The sequence below is a fragment of the Ammodytes marinus genome (assembly GCF_949987685.1).
Source record: "Ammodytes marinus genome assembly, chromosome: 13".
Classification (NCBI taxonomy): domain Eukaryota; kingdom Metazoa; phylum Chordata; class Actinopteri; order Uranoscopiformes; family Ammodytidae; genus Ammodytes; species Ammodytes marinus.
In genome coordinates this window covers 19,239,631-19,258,221 of record NC_137217.1, presented here as the reverse complement: position 1 = coordinate 19,258,221, position 18,591 = coordinate 19,239,631, and the positions used below count along the sequence as shown (strand labels likewise).

The following is an 18,591-nucleotide window of genomic DNA, read 5'->3' as shown; positions in this document are numbered from 1 at the left end:
TTGAAGAAATGTTAGGGGTGTACTCACTTTTGTGAGATACTGTATATCCATATATATCAATACAACCCATATATATATATATATTTATAATTTCCTTCTTACTTCTCACCCTCATCCCTGTACCTTTTGAAAATCTTTGCTTTGAACCTTTTTTTAAACTGGATCATGTTTGGACATTGCTTTAGCTCCATGCTCATCCCATTCCACAGTTTCACACCCCCAATTGAGATGCAATGCAGGCGCGGCTGGCCCATAGAGGGCGCTGGGGCGCCGCCCCCCTCCTCCGACCCCAAACAAAATAAAAAATAAAATTATTATTTTTTTATTAATTTGAGGCAACTAAACTATTTAATTTTACTTAAGAATGCACACTGAATTTATATTATGGCACTGTATTTATATTTCATGGCGAAATTCAAGCTCGAAACTGACTAATTTGACTTCTACGGGCGCCAGTTCACGGCGCCCCAAACCCTCGTTCACTCAGAGTGGCCCTATCAATTTCTATTACCATTCAGTTTTAACGGAGGGTTTGGGGCGCTAGGCATTGGCGCCCTGTAACTGGTTACCTGGCAACAAAAACAACAACATTCGGATCTACTACCGGTTGCTCGCGGAGTCGCGTGCAGTGTTGCCAACTTAGTGATTTTGTCGCTATATTTAGTGACTTTTCTACCCCCCTGGCGACTTTTTTTTCAAAACAGCGACAAGCGACAAATCTAGCTTTTTTCTGGTGTTATTTGGGACTTTTTCGCCAAGGCAAGTATCACTTTTAACTGTTCTCAACAAGCAGCGGGAGACTCCCCGGCCCCTCCCCGTCACAGAGCACTGATAGGCGGCGGCCCGGTCCTTTTCGCACCAGTCCCTCTCAGCTGCGGTCAGAGCAGGAGACACACACCTCTCTGCTCATGTTCCGTTAGCATCCCTATTAGCAGTTGTAGTAGCAGCTTCCCCCCCTCTTTTACAGTCTATGAGTAGTGCAACTCAAAATATTATGCAGTGCTTTTTTAAACTTTGAGCATGTATGATATGATTACTGCTAGACTTACCATTATCACGTTGTTTATGCGATTGTCACGTTCATAACACACTAGAACCTCACCTATTGCCTAAGTTTGCATCATGCTTTTAGTGTGCATATTGTATATTTAGTTCTCTGCAAACCTATGGTGGTGTGACGCACACAAGACATATGGTCACAATTTGTGTTTATGTATTAATTTTATCAGTGATCATAATCACTTGTTTCCCAGCACTTGCTGATGATTTAAATTTCAACTTTTATTATCTCTTATTCAGTCTTTGAAGGCTTGTACTTCTGGGTGTGATACCGATTAACGCCAGAGAGAGAGAGAGAATGTTAACTTGTGTATAATTCTCAATTGTTATTTGCACTTTTAATCTTGCTGAATTCTACAAGGCAAATAAATTAAGTTAAAACCTAGTTCCCCTGCCCCATTTGTCTTTGTAAGGAATAGGAAATGTTCTATTTTGTCTTTATTATTTTGTCAGAATGCACCAGAATGCTTAATTTGTATGTGAAAAACACAAAAAAATCTTCTGGGGGAGGATCCCCCCAGACCCCCCTACATGGTTTTGGTTTATAAAATGTCAGCCCCACCTAAAAGAAAAGTCACCAGCCGCCACTGATGCAATGACATTTTAAAGTCATGCGTACAGCCAGTGTCTTAAAGTTTAACTGTTCCCTCAAATTGTAACCCCCCTCTCGGTCAAAAAAAAGTTTTTGAATGTTACCTAGTAGCAGTTTATTTCTAGCTTTGAACATGACTTGTGCAACTTGATATTCAACCAGGTCATTGAACTTTATGATCCGAGAATGTAAAAACAGGAGGTTGGTGTGATCTTAATATCCAGCTTTATTGATTATTCTTATGGCTCGTTTTTGTATTGTGACTAATGGTAGCAGTGAGCTTTTGTAAGTGGTCCCCCAGACCTCCACACAGTAATTTAAATAAGGTAAGATCATTGAGCAGTAAAGAATATGCAATGATTTTTGATCCAATATATGCTTTGCTTTACACAGGACGACTAAGATGCTTCGTGACAGTTTAGATTGAACATGTTTTATGTGAGGTTTCCAGCTGAGTTTATGGTCTATTGTCACACCAAGGAATTTATTTACATACACTCTTTCAATTTTAACACTGTCAATCTTAACATTTACGTCATTATTTAAATTACAATTTCCAAACAACATGATTTTTGTTTTACTTAGATTCAATGACAATTTATTATTGTCAAACCACTTTTTTAATTTGCTCATTTCAGTTGTAATTAACTCCAGAAGCTGCTGCAAGTCCTCTCCCGTACAAAAAATATTAGTGTCGTCTGCAAATAACACAAATTGTAAAATCTTTGATGTTTTGCATATATCATTAATGTAGAGAATAAAAAGAATTGGCCCTAATACTGACCTCTGGGGGACCCCACAGGCAATGTCCAAACAAGATGACATATGTTCACCCATCTTCACAAACTGTTGCCTGTTCTGTAAATAGCTCCTCAGCCAGTTTAATACAACCCCCCCTGATACCATACCGTTCTAATTAATTGATTAATCTGTCATGATTTATGGTATCAAATGCTTTTTTGAGATCAATAAAAACACCGGCTGCATAATTCTTTTGGTCCAGGGAATTTGTTATCTTTTCAATTAGCTCAATGACTGCTAATGAAGTGGATCGGTTGGGTCTGAAGCCGTATTGGCTGTCAGTTAGTAAATTGTGTTTATTGATGAATTTGTTAAATCTGGCAGCAAATCTAAAATTTTTGAAAATTGAGGAAGCAGTGAAACAGGCCTGTAGTTTGTGAAGTGGTGTTTGTCTCCAGTTTTGTACAGTGGTCAGACTTTTGCAATTTTCATTTTTGGGGGGAATTTACCAGTTTGAAATGATAAGTTACAGATGTGCATAAGTGGTTTTGCTATTCCTTCAATGACATGTTTAACTATTCTCATGTCAATGTCATTATAGTCGCTAGAAATCTTGTTTTTACAATTCTGAACAATCTCTATAATTTCACTCTCTTCCACTGCTTTTAGAAACATTGATTTTGGATTAATGTCTATTAAATCATAATTATTGTCTTCAGATCTCACAGATCCTGGGTCATTAATTTTTTCTGCCAAATTTGGTCCCACATTTACGAAGAATTTGTTAAAACCATCAACCACATCATCCATATTATCTATTGTCTTTTCTTTCTCCATAAAATACTCAGGGTAACCTGTAGGCCTATTTTTTGATCCATTTCTAATAATACTATTTTAGCACATTCCATAAACCTTTCATGTTGTTTTTGTTATTCTCTAGTATTTTATTATAGTATTCTTTCTTACATATCCTCATTATATTGGTTAATTTATTTCTATAGCCTACTTTTTATACTTATTTTCTGCTTCTGCAGTTGGATTTTTCATAAATGTTTAGCTATCTTAAATAAACAACATCTTTGGCTGCTGAACTACGTTCCGACAAAAATATGTTATGTTGAGCTCTATTGGAACATGTAGGCTTAGGTCAAGGCCGACTACTTTTTACTAGCCTATTAGGACATTTAACAAGAGGCACAACTAGCCTAATGAATAAAACGAGAACAAACAATTAAACAATTGCTGCGTAACTACCCATTGCAAGAAGTGATATCCTTCTCTTTCCACCTCTCCATCAGAAAACACCTGGCTTTCAATATAGGCCTAGCCCTAGCCTATCTATAAATGTAATCCTGCCCGAGCTCTTAGAAAGATCTGTTCCTTAACGTTGTCTGCAAGGCAACGTTCAGAGGTTAAAATTCCCATATAGCCTATGCCTCTGTATGCGCATGCGCTCTTTAAAAGGATGAGCCGTTTTGGTATCTATTTCGTTTTCATCTTCTTGTTAATTAAAAGCCCGAGTTTGATCCTGTTCTTATGTTTTGCCGTTTATGTTTACATTCATTACAGAACAAGATAAAAAGAAAAAAATTAAATCGAGGGGGAAAATGTGAGGGAAATGAATAATAGGCGGTCTCCTCGGTCTCCTCTTATTAGCCTATAGGCTCTACAAGATTTTCGTTTGTTGTAAAACACGTCGCGTCGCGGTAGGCCTATCTCTCGTCCTTGTCTCTGCGGCTTCCCGTGGCGTCACTCGGATGAGATGGACTGTGTTGTTCCATGGACATATAGTGTTGTTCCCGTCTCGGAGGTCGTCCCGCTAAAATCCCACCGTAAACACCGGAGCTGGCTGGCGGTTACGTTACCGAGGAGTGATAAAGACGCACGAGCTCCTTGATAAGGGACAGTTATAAACACACAGACAGAGGATGTCTGGAAACAGTCTGCGATTCACGTCCACAGGAAGAACAGAGGCAGAACAGCGGGTAGGACTTGATGCTTGTTTTTTCCCACAGGTGAAATAACTTTTTGCAAATGAGAATGTGGAGACTACCTTTTGATCTCTTCTTACTCATTTCATTCCACTCTAGGTAGTGGAGTAGGCTAGCCTAGTAGGCCTACATTTTGTGTTGCCAACCTCAGAACATTTTTGAGGAAGCCTAAGGTATTTTAATTAAGCTAACTTATTGCCATTATTATTAAACATTTCAGAAGTTAATAGGCTACTCTGCTTTTTAATCTAGCCTAGGCTACTGCATTGTGTAACAACTATAGGCTACTAAGTAGGCCTATTTACTTTGCAGATTAATATTTCCGACACAGTAATGTGCTATAGTGTCTTTGAGTAGGCCGATGATGTGTTAATGAGTTTTTTGTGAAGGATAGGCTATAGGCTACAGATAAAATGCGTTATTATTTAAATAGTAGGCCTATATGCAATAATTCATTAGAATTATTATGTTGAACACATACAATAATATAATACAATACAACTATGATCTTTTTTTTTAAGCCTAGGCCACTTAATGTAAAGTTTGCTATTCTCTATTCCACTCTACACCACCTGACCCTGTTCTGCTTAACCTACTCTTACTTTACTCTCCTCTACTCTAACATGTGCACTTTTCAATTCAGTATAAAATGTCAAACCTTTATGTCCTCTATTTTTTTGGGTGCTTTAAGTTAAATGCTTGGAAATTCCCTTAATTCCCTTTCTCTTCCGGATTTAATCATATTTTTTCCCCAAGTGTAATGTTTTATTGTCTGTTTTTCCTGCAGTTGCTCTCTGATGACACAGACACCCTTCCTGTGTGTTTAGCTGTATAGAGATATAGTCTGCACCGATGGGTCTCTCACTGTCAGTGTGGCTGTGCAGCAGGGCAAAAGGCAAACCTTCCTCCTTCACCCCACTGGCGGTCCCCACCTCCTCTCGCCTCGCTGTCACTGTGAACACCTCTCCGGTTGCTCCAGGAGACAGTCGCTCACATTGGAGCTCTGTCCACCGCTCTCATCACTTCCTGCTATCTGCCTGCAAACAGGAAGTGACACGTACACCCGTGGAGCAGAGCAGTGACGGGGTGAGGGCGCAGAGGGGGGTAACGAGTGGGCTTCATGTCTGGGAGGTGCTGTGGAACCCCAACCACAGAGGGAGTCATGCAGTCATGGGCATCTCCATGCAGGGCTGCCCCATGCAGGCCTCTGGGTACAATGTGCTGATCGGGGGCGAATCACAGTCCTGGGGATGGGAACTCAAAACCAATCAGCTCTGGCACGCTGGACAGATTGTGGGACTTTACCCAGCAAAAAGGAAGAGGTGTCACTCTGGGGCTTCGGAGGATTTAGAATCTTCCACTTCATCACCCTCAACGGTAGCAGATACACCTCTCCCCATCCCAGAGCGCATCCTGCTAGTCCTGGACGTTGACGCAGGGACTCTGGGATTCATTGTTGATGGGAGCTTCTTTGGTGTGGCCTTTAAAGACCTTCCTCACGGGGGGGAGCTGTTCCCAGCAGTAAGCAGTGTGAGAGGAGGAGCCAGAATACGACTACGATACATGAACGGTGCCACACGTAAGAGCCATTGTTTTTACACCTATCGACTGGCAATGGCAGTAAGAATGGGTAGTACTGTATATAAAATAACTTGTGAACAAACTCAGTTTTTCCTTTTTCTCTCCCTCTCAGGTGATCCTCCACCCCTGATGGCTTTATGTGGACTGTCAATTCGTCAGTCGTTAGGCCAACAGAGGCAGAATCAAACAGACAACCTGCCTCTACCCCGTCTTCTCCAGCACTACCTGCTTTCTAAACATTAATTTACCTGTGTACACACACACACACACACACACACACACACACACAAACGCATAATAGGAATGCTTTAGTCAATATTTGCACATTGTATTAAGAAATGTTTCTCTTGAAAGGTCATGTAAATACATTTTACATTATTGCAAGACAAGTGTATTTATTATTTTTATTATTTACAAATATGTCAGTAAAATGTTCTGAGTTTCAATGCTAGTGTCCTGAAGTTTCTTGAATATTAAATGACATCCACTTATATACTTATAGGCTATACATTTTCATCATTGCTACAGTTTGAATACACAAATAAGTACAGTTCGGTATATCATTGTTTGGTTGTTTGGAGACCTTAATTTTAGAAAAACTGAAATCATATCCAAATCAGGAGAAAGATATTATTGTGAAAAAAATGTAACAAAGATTCCCAAATGGGTCTATATAAACTTCTGTCATATACTGCTTGGTCTATACAGGCAGTAAAATGATGGATGATGCTGATAATAATAAATAGACCTAGTGGTCTCCCAGGAGAGGTCAGAACAGACCTTACAATTATGTTGATGCTGGTAAGCCTATCCAGGATATGTTGAATATGACTATTATATTAATCGAAAGCTGCGCTCCTTTTTGCGCAAAGCATCATGGGGGATATGAATATCATGGATAAGTCTTCACATTCAATTCTCGTAACTCTTACATAATACTGTATGCTACTGATGATGCCTTAAATGTCACAATATAGGATAGCCTACTTGCTTATTTTACTCATTGATAACAGCCAGAAAAAACTGAGTGAATTAGGCCCTATGTATCAATAAAGCTCGGTAGCCTATATCTTTGAATAGCCACTGTAAGGTAATATCAGAAGCAGATAGGCTATGTGTCCTGGCTGCTGTTCAAGAATTTTAATTGAAGTAGCCTATTTTTCAGGTTTTTCTCAATGGACAGGTGCTGAGAAGTAGACAAATAAGCTACAAGATCAGTTTTGGAAAACATTGGCTGTGTCTTGATTCAGAGACCACGGACTTGGTAGGACGCAGTCTCGCGGTCTATGAAGGCTATAGCCTATGAAGGCCGATTTTAAGGCCGGTTTTAAGGCCAACGAGCCTTGTTAAACGAGACGGTCTCCGCAGGTCTCCGTTTACGAGCATTTCCGGTTTACGTAACAAGCCGTTACCTTGCGTGACGACTCGCCGCTCCTGTGCTGCCTAGCAACCCTGATTGTTGCCAACGGAGACAGCCCTGTCAGCGGAGGAAAAAAGAAAAATAAGTTGTCTACCAGACGAAAAGAAAAAAAAGTACAAGAAAAAAAGAAAGGAAGATAAAAGTTAAGAAGATGGAGCAACACGTTGCTGTTTTGTTATTTTTTATTTTATTTTATGCAATCTCTGAAACAAACGCAATGAATCTTGGGATATGTTGGGCCACGAAGGATACATCTGATGCAGCCTTCAAAACTGCTTCAAAACCGTGAAACGAAGGCTGCATTTCACGACCGCATATGAGGAGCCTTGCAAGGAGCCTTGCAAATGGGACAGCCTTTGCGCGCCGCTATGACGCAATCGGTCTTCAAATGCAGCCTACGAGGCCGGTTCCAAGACCGCAACCCCTGAATCAAGACACAGCCTTCGACTGAGTTGGTCTAGAAATAGGCCAAGGCCTATGACATGCAAAATTGCAATGCAAATGCCTGAATTTGTGAAAAGGGAATTGACTTTATAGTTTTGGAGCAGGGTAGTCTACTTGCTACTTTAGGAAAGCATACTTTAATTTAAACTTTTTATAGGCCAATGTGTTGTAATTTAGGCTATCTAGGCCTACATTTATAGGCTAGATGAATCTACAGGACACGAAGAGACTTTTAATAGAGTAGCCTATGCTATTTAATTTAACATCGTGGTAAGCAACTTTTACTAGGCCTAAAGTAGGGCAGTAGGCATATATAAATAGGCCTAGAAGAAGCCAAGCCTATTTAGATTTTATTTTCTTAGTTTTTTTAGGCCTATAAAATATTTTAAAGTATTCACTGAAGTTAGTAATTTGAAATATTATTATATTAATAGTCTTTAACAGTGATAAAGTATACATTAGTGTTGATCATAGATAGTATAGTAGGCTAGCCTATATAAAAGGTGTTGATCCGATGATAATCAAATGTGGGAAATCAATATTCAGTAGAATTTCGAAACCTAGGCATATAGCATCAGACAAAACACCGGTTGTTTTGATTGAGAGTTCGTCTAGTCTACTATGATTAGACAAAAAAATAAGCATAGCAAGTTAAATGAATTAATGCAAACAGTGTTCGCTTACATGTGGTGCGGGTGTTACCAGACGAGAGAGTTTCTCAACGAAATCGGACAATGTCTCCTCACATGAGCCTCGGTTACAGTAGCCCCTTTTACACAGCCAGTGAAAGCCGGGAATATGCCGGCCTTTCGGCCCTCCGCCCTGCTGTGTAAATGCGACAGTTGCGGAACGAGGGAAGAAAGGTGCGAGTGATCGTTCCGGGAATTTTACTACCTCGGGGGGTAGTAAGATTCCCGACACGATCAGTTCCGCCTCTCTGTTTAAATGCTCCAGCTTGTTGTTGCGGAACAGGGAGGCGTTTGACGTTCCATAGTCTACGTTCTAAAAATGCGACCATGTTAGCAGTTGAAGGACGTGTGTTTAACATTAACCACGGCGGCCTGATGTCCCGTAAAAATCACCAAATAAAAGGAACGGTGTATAATCTAGCTGATCATAAGGTCCGTTGCTCAATCCAAACCCCCGCGCTTCATTTTGCAGAGTGTATGAGTCTATTTCTGCCCAGGAGAAGTTGTACAATGGAAAGCTAGGCTAGGCTAAGTAAGGGATAAAGTATAGCGAACGGGTCACTTGCTAGAAATAAAGACCGACAAGCTGAAGCAGGAGCTCGACGCGCAGCGGAGGGCTCTTGTTCAGCTTGAAGGTCGACCTAGTAACGGGGGAATAGTCTGCTCGCCCCGCTAGACTGTCTGCTTCAGCTGACTGAAGGCTCCGGCTCAGCTGTTAGCCACAGAGCTACTGTTTTGCTAACACATTCCGCCGCCGCTATTATTATCCTAAGTCTGAGCGTATATCCACACTTTATTTCTGTCTACAGTAACGTGACTTCACACACTGTGTGTATGTGTATGTCTGATTGGCAGATCGCTGCCCTCACAAAGAGACTCGCTCACAACCAACCTGTCACACACACACACACAGAGGTGAAGCGGTCGGATTGATTTAGTCAGTTTGGTTAACTGTCCCAGTGATGTTGGACTCAGCGCGTAGCGAGATCAACTGGCACATCGTGGGGACAGTAAAATACTGCCCTCTTACTGCAAGCTCCAGCACTTCTGCTCTCAATTCACCGGCCATTGTTGTTGTTGTAAAGCAGCTGACCGGCGCGGCGCTAAATGTTTACGTCACACCTGACGCTGTTTACAAGCACCTCTTTCATTCCGGAGCGCTGTGTAAAAGGGACTACTGATGCGCCAGCAGGCCGGCGTTGCTTGGTTCTTTGTAAATAACACAGAAGCAAGCAAAGCCGGCATATTGGAGTGATGTTGTTCCGTAAATATGCCGCAATCTCTGTGTAAAAGGGGCTAGTGAAGCTAACTCTGTTTTGGACAAAAATTGTCCGACGCCCCGCCTTCTCAGACGTGGGGGAATCTGTTGTCACGGCAACCGAGGGACAAGCGGGAACGCGCGCGTGTAGGTGAGCGTTCTGGGGGGAAGGAAAAGCTGCTGTTACAGAGAGGATTTATCAACCAACTAATTCATTACAACTCGGACATTATAGAAAATATATTTTAGCTAAGTTCGAACGGCGGGTGATATAGTTGGCTTAGTTAGCTCCTGACTAAACAGCGTCTAACCTGCACTAATTAGCTACACTTGGTTGACTCATTTAATAGCTAGACAGCTAAGCGGCTAGCTAAAAGTCTTTGTTTTGGAAAACTTTTTTCTTTTTATCTAATCAATAACTTCTATAGAGCGTTATTAGTGGCTTATTTTGTTCCTTTCTAGAATAAACTGGTAATGGCAGCACTGGTAAGTCTGAGAGGAGGAGAAGGAGGTGGAAGGTTAGTTTTTGGTCCTTCTGCCATAAATGGGGATGAAGAAGAGGAGGAAGACTCCCCTGCGGTAAGCTCAGAACATGGCTTAGACACACGAGTGAATTATACTATTAGAGCTCAGACATGTTGAAATAGTGGTATCTATGTACAGCAGTAAGATGCACACTCATGTATTTATTTGTTACCAGGTTTTACTGAGTGTTTTAGCCCAGCATGGACAGGTGGGCCTCTGCTTTTATGACAGTAAGGACTCCTCTTTACACCATATGATGGACACTCCAGACAACCATGAGCTCCAACTGCTGTCCAGAGGTGAACAGTACACAGCTTGTTCCCCAATAAAAAATGGTATCACATGTTTTCAACAGGTTTTCAATTTCACCAAAATGACAATTATGGCACACTACTACTTACATAGGAATATACCTTGTTAATTATTGTTTCTATTGTTTAGTCATTCAGGAGGTTAGTCCCCATGTGATAATTACCAGTGCAAAGCAGGAGCGCTGCATGACACGCTTCTTACAACAACTTGGTGAGTTCTTGGAGACAAAAATTATCTTAGCTTGTGAAAGGGTTACAGAAACAGACAACAGACAGACTGTTTTGCCGTTTTATGAGACGAGTAGTTTCTGGGTCAAGGCAATGATATGAGATTAGAGATACTTACGGCCAGCTAGTATGATAAGGGGTGAAGAGAAATTGGGGAGATATTGGAACAAACTACAGTAACACAATTACACCATGTGAAACCACTAATTTGACCATGGCTTTATTTTATTATCTTTTGTCCACTTTGTTGTATCCCAGGATCAAACCCAGACTACAAACCAGAAGTTGTTACTTATCCTTTTGTTGACTTTGGTAAACAGACACCCACCCATAATATCCAGATGTCCTCATTCATTTAATTAACATGATTTTCAGCAATGAACTGATTCATTATAAGTACATTTTGAATGTTGCAGGGCTAGAGGTTGGTAAGCAGAGGCTACTTTCTGCCCATCTGCCTTCACTTCCCGCCTCAATTTCAGACAGAGATAAGATGTCCTACCTCTCCTCCTGTATCTCCTTTGACTCACCCCTGATGGTGAACCAGCAATCTACTGTACACATATCATCTTATCCATCAGTGCTTCAATGTGCAGGAGATGATCGTTAACAGGCAAACATTTTCTTGTGTGTGTGTGTGTGTGTGTGTGTGTGTGTGTGTGTGTGTGTGTGTGTGTGTGTGTGTTGGGTAGCTGAGGGCAGTGGGTGCTTTGCTCAAATGTCTTGACAGGAGGAGAGTGGGAGTGGAGCTGGAAGACAGCAGTGTTGGAGTTCCTATCTTACAGTTCTCCGCCTACACACTGTAAGACACACATTAATGTAGCTATGCACACACACACACACACACACACACACACACACACACACACACACACACACACACACACACACACACACACAGGACTGTGATTACACATTTTCCATAATAAGTTTTGTCAATTAAGTATAGTCACATTTATTATATTACACTTTCTCTATTCCTTTTATTCCTCTTCATCTATATATCTACCAGCAAACCAATCCATTTTCATGTGATGCAGACGTTTTTATGCTTGAAAAAAGTTGCTTCATGTACATTGAAATGTACTCTGTTTCTTCCTAATGAAGTAAAGGTGTTGTTTGCATTGACCGAGACACCTACAGGTAAGAGTGTACTTGCACAACTTCTATTACATAAATTAATTCTGTCAAATATGTGTCCCTAAAAGCTGACGCCAATCTCCTGAATGTCATTCATTGATCCTTGTCCACAGCTTAAACCCACAGAGCAACTGTTTAGTGCTAGTATATCTGACTCTGGTTTCTTCATCTTGTATTTTTTATTTGTTATTGGGTTTTGCACCTTTAAGCACCTCTTCTTATCAAATAAATAAATGTAATAAATGCAATGGTATAAAATAAATTGGTCAAAATCCAATTAATTTTTAAATTATGAAGGCAATAAACATATAAAAACAGTCAGTGGGGTTGTTAAGAGATCACCATAGATTATGAATGTGTTACAGTGTGCTGCAGATCTTCAAATCGGAACTTCACCCGTCAGTGTACAAGCTGCATTCAGGTGAAAAGGAAGGACTCAGCCTTTATGGTACGCAGCCCTGAAGGAAGCAATACAGGAAATTATCAATCATCACTCACATATCTAACCGTTTTTACATTAACTAATTGTTCTTATTGTGTGTCACAGGGATACTGAACCGCTGCAGGTGCAAGTTCGGCTCCAAATTGCTACGGTGAGAAACAACTCTTGCTAGAGCCCAATCACGAGGCCTTTACCTTGTCACAAGAAGATATTAGACTTTATTAGAAAAGGAAGTGTAATAAATAGAGAATGTTCCAAGTGCTCTACATATTGCATAAAGGACAATAATACTAAATATAACAAAAATAAATCATGTGTATCTGGTTAAATGTTTAATGTAAAATGATCACATAAAAAAATAATTAACTACTTTATAATAGTTGATCTGTTATTATGCACATTGGGAGCATTACAAACGCTCACTAAAAAGAAACAACAATGGTGGGGGGGCGCCCCATAGAGGCTCAGTCCTCAGAAGCAGCAGACCATTGGTTCAAATCCAGTCCCATTTCATCTCTGTCTCTCCAAACTGTCTAATGAAGCATAAAATGCCAAAAAATAATAGTAAAAAAAAAAAAGCAGCAACAATGAAACGATATGAACATAGATACCTTTGTACTTTGTGGTACTGTCCCCTATGATAGGATGTTTTAAAATCGAAGCTATGATTTTTGTGGGTATGTACACTATAGTTTGTAGGGGAGAACGGGGTAAGTAGGCACACTTTTTACTCTAGTGAGAATTGCTTATCACCTAAACATCTTTCAATAGTTATTCCTACATTAAATTGAAGCTTAAGGTGTTGGCTTGAAATGTGTACCCCTCACTTTTTATATCTTATTGTAATAAAGAAGAAATTAATCATCAAAGACACCCTTACACATTGTGACAACCAACCCCATCAAGGGGTCGGTTGTCAAACACTATGGGGTTGTTTGTCACAATGTTATCTTAATGGGAATAATCTTAAAAAGAAGACAAGCAAGCAGAACTAAATTAGAAAGTTTAATTGCATTGTCAAGTTGACAAATAGGCCTAACTTACTGTAGCCATGGCAGCTGGTCAAGTTTGGGATGCACTGGGTTGTTTTGATTTTGTTGCCCTTTTTTCTTTTGCATGCTAGCTGCCTTTTCCTGCTCTATTCTTTCCTTCTCTGGGGTGTCAGTGAGGATACAGCTTGACAATTTATTTCGTTATTGGGTTCCTTTTCTAGCTGCAGCCTTGAGATAACATGTGACAACCAACCCCCCAAAAAATCTGACGACCAACCCCAACTTGAATTTCTTGCTAGCATCAAGGCCAACAACCATCTGACAACTAATTAGCTTGCTAACCACAATCTAAACTATAGTTTACCCTTCACACTTTGTATGGGTAACAAGTGTTTTGTTATAAACCCATTGTGTAAAAGCCTAGAAGAAAAATACTGAGGAGCTAAATATTTTCAATTTGACATGAAAAACACAAACAGTCGTCTCACCTCAAATTCAGCAGTCTAACTCCAAGGAAGACTATGTAGGTGACCTCTGATCCCAATTCTGGATATTTACATACCAATATAACACAGACAGCGCCTTCTGGTTCCGAGATATAGCGATTGTGACAACCAACCCGTGTGACAAATTACCCCGTTCTCCCCTATACACACAGCCAGAGGCGTTTCTAGGTTTCTAAAACTTCTAGGACCTAGCCCAAGAGAGAAAACGCGTGGGGCAATTTTTTTTGTATGCTTTATTGTGCATGCAAACATTTTCAGAATTCTCTACCTAAATAAACAAAATAGGCAATTTATCATGGCTTTAAATAGCTTCATGACTGCTGTGCTCCTAATCCCCGGACATCTAAAGTTACATTCAAGTTAATTCAGAGTAAAATGAATACAAGTGAGAAAGACCTTACATTACCTATAGCTATATCAGGGGTGTCAAACTCATTTTCACAAAGGGCTTCTCTACAATATGATAATCACACTAAGGGCCAGCCATGTACTGTACTGACATGCCTTCTTTTTAATACAAAAAGTAAAAACAACATATGTATACACTCACTTTATTAGGTACACCTGTTCAATGGCTGATAAAAACAAAAAGCTAATCAGCCAATCACATGGCAGCAATTTAATGCATTTAGACATTTAGACGTGGTCAAGACAATGTACTGAAGTCTAACCGAGCATCAGAATGGGGAAGAAAGGGGGTTTAGGTGACTTTGAACATGGCATGGTTAATGGTGCAAGGCAGGATGGATCCATACTTTCATGTTGTTTACGCCAAATTCTGAACCTGCCATCTCAATGTCGCAACTGAAATCGAGACTCATCAGACCAGGCATGATTTTTCAATCTTCTAATGCCCAATATTGGTGATCCTGTGAGAATTGTAGCCTCATTTTCCTGTTTTTAGCTGACAGGAGTCAGCACCCGGTGGGGTCTTCTGTTGCTGTAGCCCATCTGCTTCAAGGTTGGTCATGTTTTGCGTTCAGAGATGGTATTCTGCATACCCTGGTTGTAACAAGTGGTTATTTGAGTTACTGGTGCCTTTCTATCATCTTGAAACAGTATGCCCATCCTCCACTGACCTCTGACTTCAACAAGGCATTTTACGTCCACACAAATGGCGCTCACTGGATATTCTTTCTTTTTCAAACCATTTTCTGTAAACGCTACAGATGGTTTAGAGTGAAAATCCCAGTAGATCAGCAGTTTCTGAAATACTCATACCAGCCCTCCTGGCACCCTCAACATTGCCATGTTCAAAGTCACTTAAAACCCCTTTCTTACCCATTCTGTTGCTCAGTTTCAACATCAATAAGTTGTCATGTCTAGGTCTACATGCCTAAATGCATTGAGTTGCTGACATGTGATTGGCTGATTAGTTAAATGTGTTAACAAGAAAATGAACCGCTGTACCTAATAAAGTGGCCGGTGAGTGTATATGTATATATTGTTTCCAACCTGCGTACAGGGGCATACACTAGGTTTAATTTCAACATTTTGGGGGACAAATTATTGTTTATTATAATTTTTTTGAATACTGGTGGATTTTTATACACCAATGTGTACCTTTTCTGCCTCAGTTTATAGTGGAAATGTATTTGTTTCTGTAAAGGAAAAGACAACATTCAGGTTCCTGGAGAAACAACTATAATGTAATATAATGCAGTAAGGCTCTAGTCTAAGGCATCCTTGATTGTTAAAAACTTTCTGCACATTCAAAACATATCACATGTTTTGGGATTTTTTTTTAGGAATCATGACGGCACCAGTGTAAACTATTTATGACACTTTACATTGGTAATGAAATGCAAAGCCACCATTGGAAATGAAAAGGGTGGTCTGTCAGCAGTTAGCTAACGTTAGTTCCTTAGCTAAATTGTAACTTAAGGCAAAAGTTAGAAACCAGATAATGTTAGCATTCATCCTTAGACACTTAACAAAATAAATCATCAATATTAGCATGATATTTAGCCACATAGATTGGCCTATTAGATAGGGCCCACAGAAAACTGACATCTTTTCATCAATTCATGGCTTAAAATCCTGAGCTGTGGAACTTTCAGCAGTGGCTGTGCCATGTGCAGATATGGCACAGGCTCCACATGCAACAAAATAAAATAAAACATTTTATTTTTTATTTTTTACAAATAATTATATTCTGCGCTAATTGAATAATTAAATCCCTGAATAAAACAGTCTACTGACGCCACTGCACAGCACACAGCATTTGATTCTTACTGGTTATTGTCACAGGATGGAAGATGTAACGTTTGTTTGTTTTAACTGTTTCCTTTATAGAAATGACATACGTTTAGATTAATTCCTCTCTCCTTTCAGCCAGTGGTTTCTTCGGCCAACACAGGATCTGGCCGTGTTAAATAGGAGACAGGAAGTGATACGTTTCTTCGCGTCACCTCGTCACTCCGACGCCTTAAACACCCTGCAGTCTTCGCTACGCAACATCAGTAACATACCAGTAAAAAATTTTGACCAATAACTTACCTACCTACATTTAACCCTCCACATCTGTGCCAATTTTTCCCCTTCCCCGCCTGAACATAAGAAATAATAAAGCCAATGTATGTGTCTGTGTGTGTGTTAGAGTCTTCTGCGCAAGATGTCTCTCTCTCACACCAAAGTGAGCGACTGGCAGAGTCTCTACAAGGTTGGAGCTACAGTTTTCCTATGTACACCTTATCCATGTGACAAGTTTATGTTAAATGTCTATAAAATCTTGTGTTTGTTTGTTTGTTTGTTTGTTAGACAGTTAAAAGTGCTGTGTGTATCAGGGACACGGTGCGACACCTGCCTATGTCCATTCAGCTCTTTCATGATATCAGTGAAGGGTTCTCCGATGATCTCCACTACATTGCCTCCCTCATCAGCCGAGTTGTGAGGCACACACATTAATAGACAGCTGAAAATCTAAGAAATCTTATTGATTTATTGCCATGCTCAGTAGTTCATAGTTTTGAGTGTTAAATGTTAAAGTTTGACTTCATCTTTGAATTGGAACTCGTAGGTGGATTTCGAATCAAGCATAGCTGAGAACCGCTTCACCATCAAACCAAACGTGGACCCTGCAATTGATGACAGTAAGAAAGCAAGCCAGTTAGTTAAAGGCCTACTTCACCGGTTTGAATATGAAGGTGTATTGAATTCTGAGATCCTATGTAGTATAAATGTGCAAAAAAAATTAAAATCGGTTCATCCTAGCCTGAGAAAAGGCAGAAAGAGTGTTTTTTTTTAACCCTATATTTCTCTTTCTCGTGACATCACAGAAAGAGAAATATAGGGTTAAAAAAAACGTACTTTGTAAATATTACTGTGATGTCACAGTAAAAGACATCACAGTAATATTTACAAAGTAAGTTTTTTTTTAACCCTATATTTCTCTTTCTGTGATGTCACGAGAAAGAGAAATATAGGGTTAAAAAAAACACTCTTTCTGCCTTTTCTCAGGCTAGGATGAACCGATTTAATTTTTTTTCGTACATTTATACTACATAGGATCTCAGAATTCAATACACCTTCATATTCAAATCGGTGAAGTAGGCCTTTAAATAGCCGCATAGTTAGAAAAGCTGATATGTGTCCAAGTATTATGAGCTTCTTTCGATATGTTCATGTGTTGGTTGATTTAAAGTCTTAAGAATGCTCCCTCCCTTTGTCAGAGAAGAGGAGGATGATGGGGTTGAATGACTTCCTGACAGATGTAGCCAGGAGAGAGCTGGAACACCTGGACGCCCGCATCCCCTCCTGCTGCGTCATCTACATCCCTCTGGTCTCAGCTTCATGTCCCTACAGTTACCAGCTAACATATATTTCCAACGTTTGGATTTTATTTGTGGAAATCATCAGATGGAACATCACATTTGTCATTAATTAATTATCCTTACAGATTGGATTCTTGCTCTCTGTCCCTCGCCTGCCCAGCATGGTGGAGAAAGAGGATTTTGAATTAGAGGGGCTTGATTTTATGGTTTGTGAATTATCATCTCAGTTTATATTCTTACAAAAGACAAATTATCATGTAATGCTTTGATACTCTTGTATTTGTTGTTGTTGTTTTAACTTGTGTCCATGTTTTTTAGTTTCTGTCAGAAGACCGTCTGCACTACCGCAGCCAGAGAACCAAGGAGCTGGATGACCTCCTAGGAGACTTGCTCTGTGACATTCGAGGTCTTTCACCTTCTTGTTTGCAGAAAACTTTTACCTGACATTTTTAGAAATAACCACACACCCTGAAGGCTCTCCTGATGGTATATATTCTGTTTATCAGACATGGAGACTGCTGTAATGACACAGTTGCAGAGCACAGTCCTCGAGAGGAGCACCTCCCTCTACAAGGTTGTTTTGCATCACTGAGTACTTCCAGGTTACAGTGTTTATAACATGACTCCCACTGTTAAAAAAGTTTGTTACAAAAGTTTTTTTGTTAATGTGTGTTGGTGGAGTGGTTTGATATGATTAGTTTTTAGTGCTTCTTTGTGTTGTTATTTGTCTCATGACAGATTAGATAGCCTTGGTGTTATTTCGTGCTATAATTGCTCATTTTAATGTTCTGTTTATGGGCAGAATGAGCATAAATTGTCAGATGGGGAATTATTGTGTTTACAATATTGTAGCTGAGGGTTAAAATGTGCTGGCCGTTTGGGACATTGTAACAACATTT

At 39.9% G+C, this 18,591-nt stretch overlaps 2 protein-coding genes across 2 annotated transcripts in view; both read left to right on the top strand.

Moving 5' to 3' along the window:
* Positions 1–5,235: 5,235 nt before the first annotated feature.
* LOC307260111 (SPRY domain-containing SOCS box protein 4) lies at positions 5,236–6,207 on the top strand (the record flags this gene model as incomplete). The annotated part of the gene is made up of 2 exons (XM_080040244.1): positions 5,236–5,962; positions 6,077–6,207. The coding sequence occupies 2 exons, from the start codon at positions 5,236–5,238 to the stop codon at positions 6,205–6,207; spliced, it is 858 nt and encodes a 285-aa protein (XP_079896370.1).
* Positions 6,208–10,249: 4,042 nt separating this feature from the next.
* Positions 10,250–18,591, top strand: part of msh5 (mutS homolog 5) — a gene marked incomplete at both ends in the record, with an annotated part of 14,688 nt that continues 6,346 nt past the window's right edge. The window contains 17 exons of the mRNA XM_080039576.1: positions 10,250–10,354; positions 10,476–10,599; positions 10,742–10,822; positions 11,098–11,151; positions 11,256–11,377; positions 11,532–11,641; positions 11,947–11,982; positions 12,345–12,427; positions 12,527–12,572; positions 16,254–16,392; positions 16,519–16,581; positions 16,680–16,808; positions 16,939–17,011; positions 17,591–17,700; positions 17,818–17,898; positions 18,011–18,098; positions 18,199–18,266. Of these exons, the coding sequence (XP_079895702.1) occupies positions 10,250–10,354; positions 10,476–10,599; positions 10,742–10,822; positions 11,098–11,151; positions 11,256–11,377; positions 11,532–11,641; positions 11,947–11,982; positions 12,345–12,427; positions 12,527–12,572; positions 16,254–16,392; positions 16,519–16,581; positions 16,680–16,808; positions 16,939–17,011; positions 17,591–17,700; positions 17,818–17,898; positions 18,011–18,098; positions 18,199–18,266 (1,512 nt within the window). The remainder of the gene's footprint in view (positions 10,355–10,475; positions 10,600–10,741; positions 10,823–11,097; positions 11,152–11,255; positions 11,378–11,531; positions 11,642–11,946; positions 11,983–12,344; positions 12,428–12,526; positions 12,573–16,253; positions 16,393–16,518; positions 16,582–16,679; positions 16,809–16,938; positions 17,012–17,590; positions 17,701–17,817; positions 17,899–18,010; positions 18,099–18,198; positions 18,267–18,591) is intronic.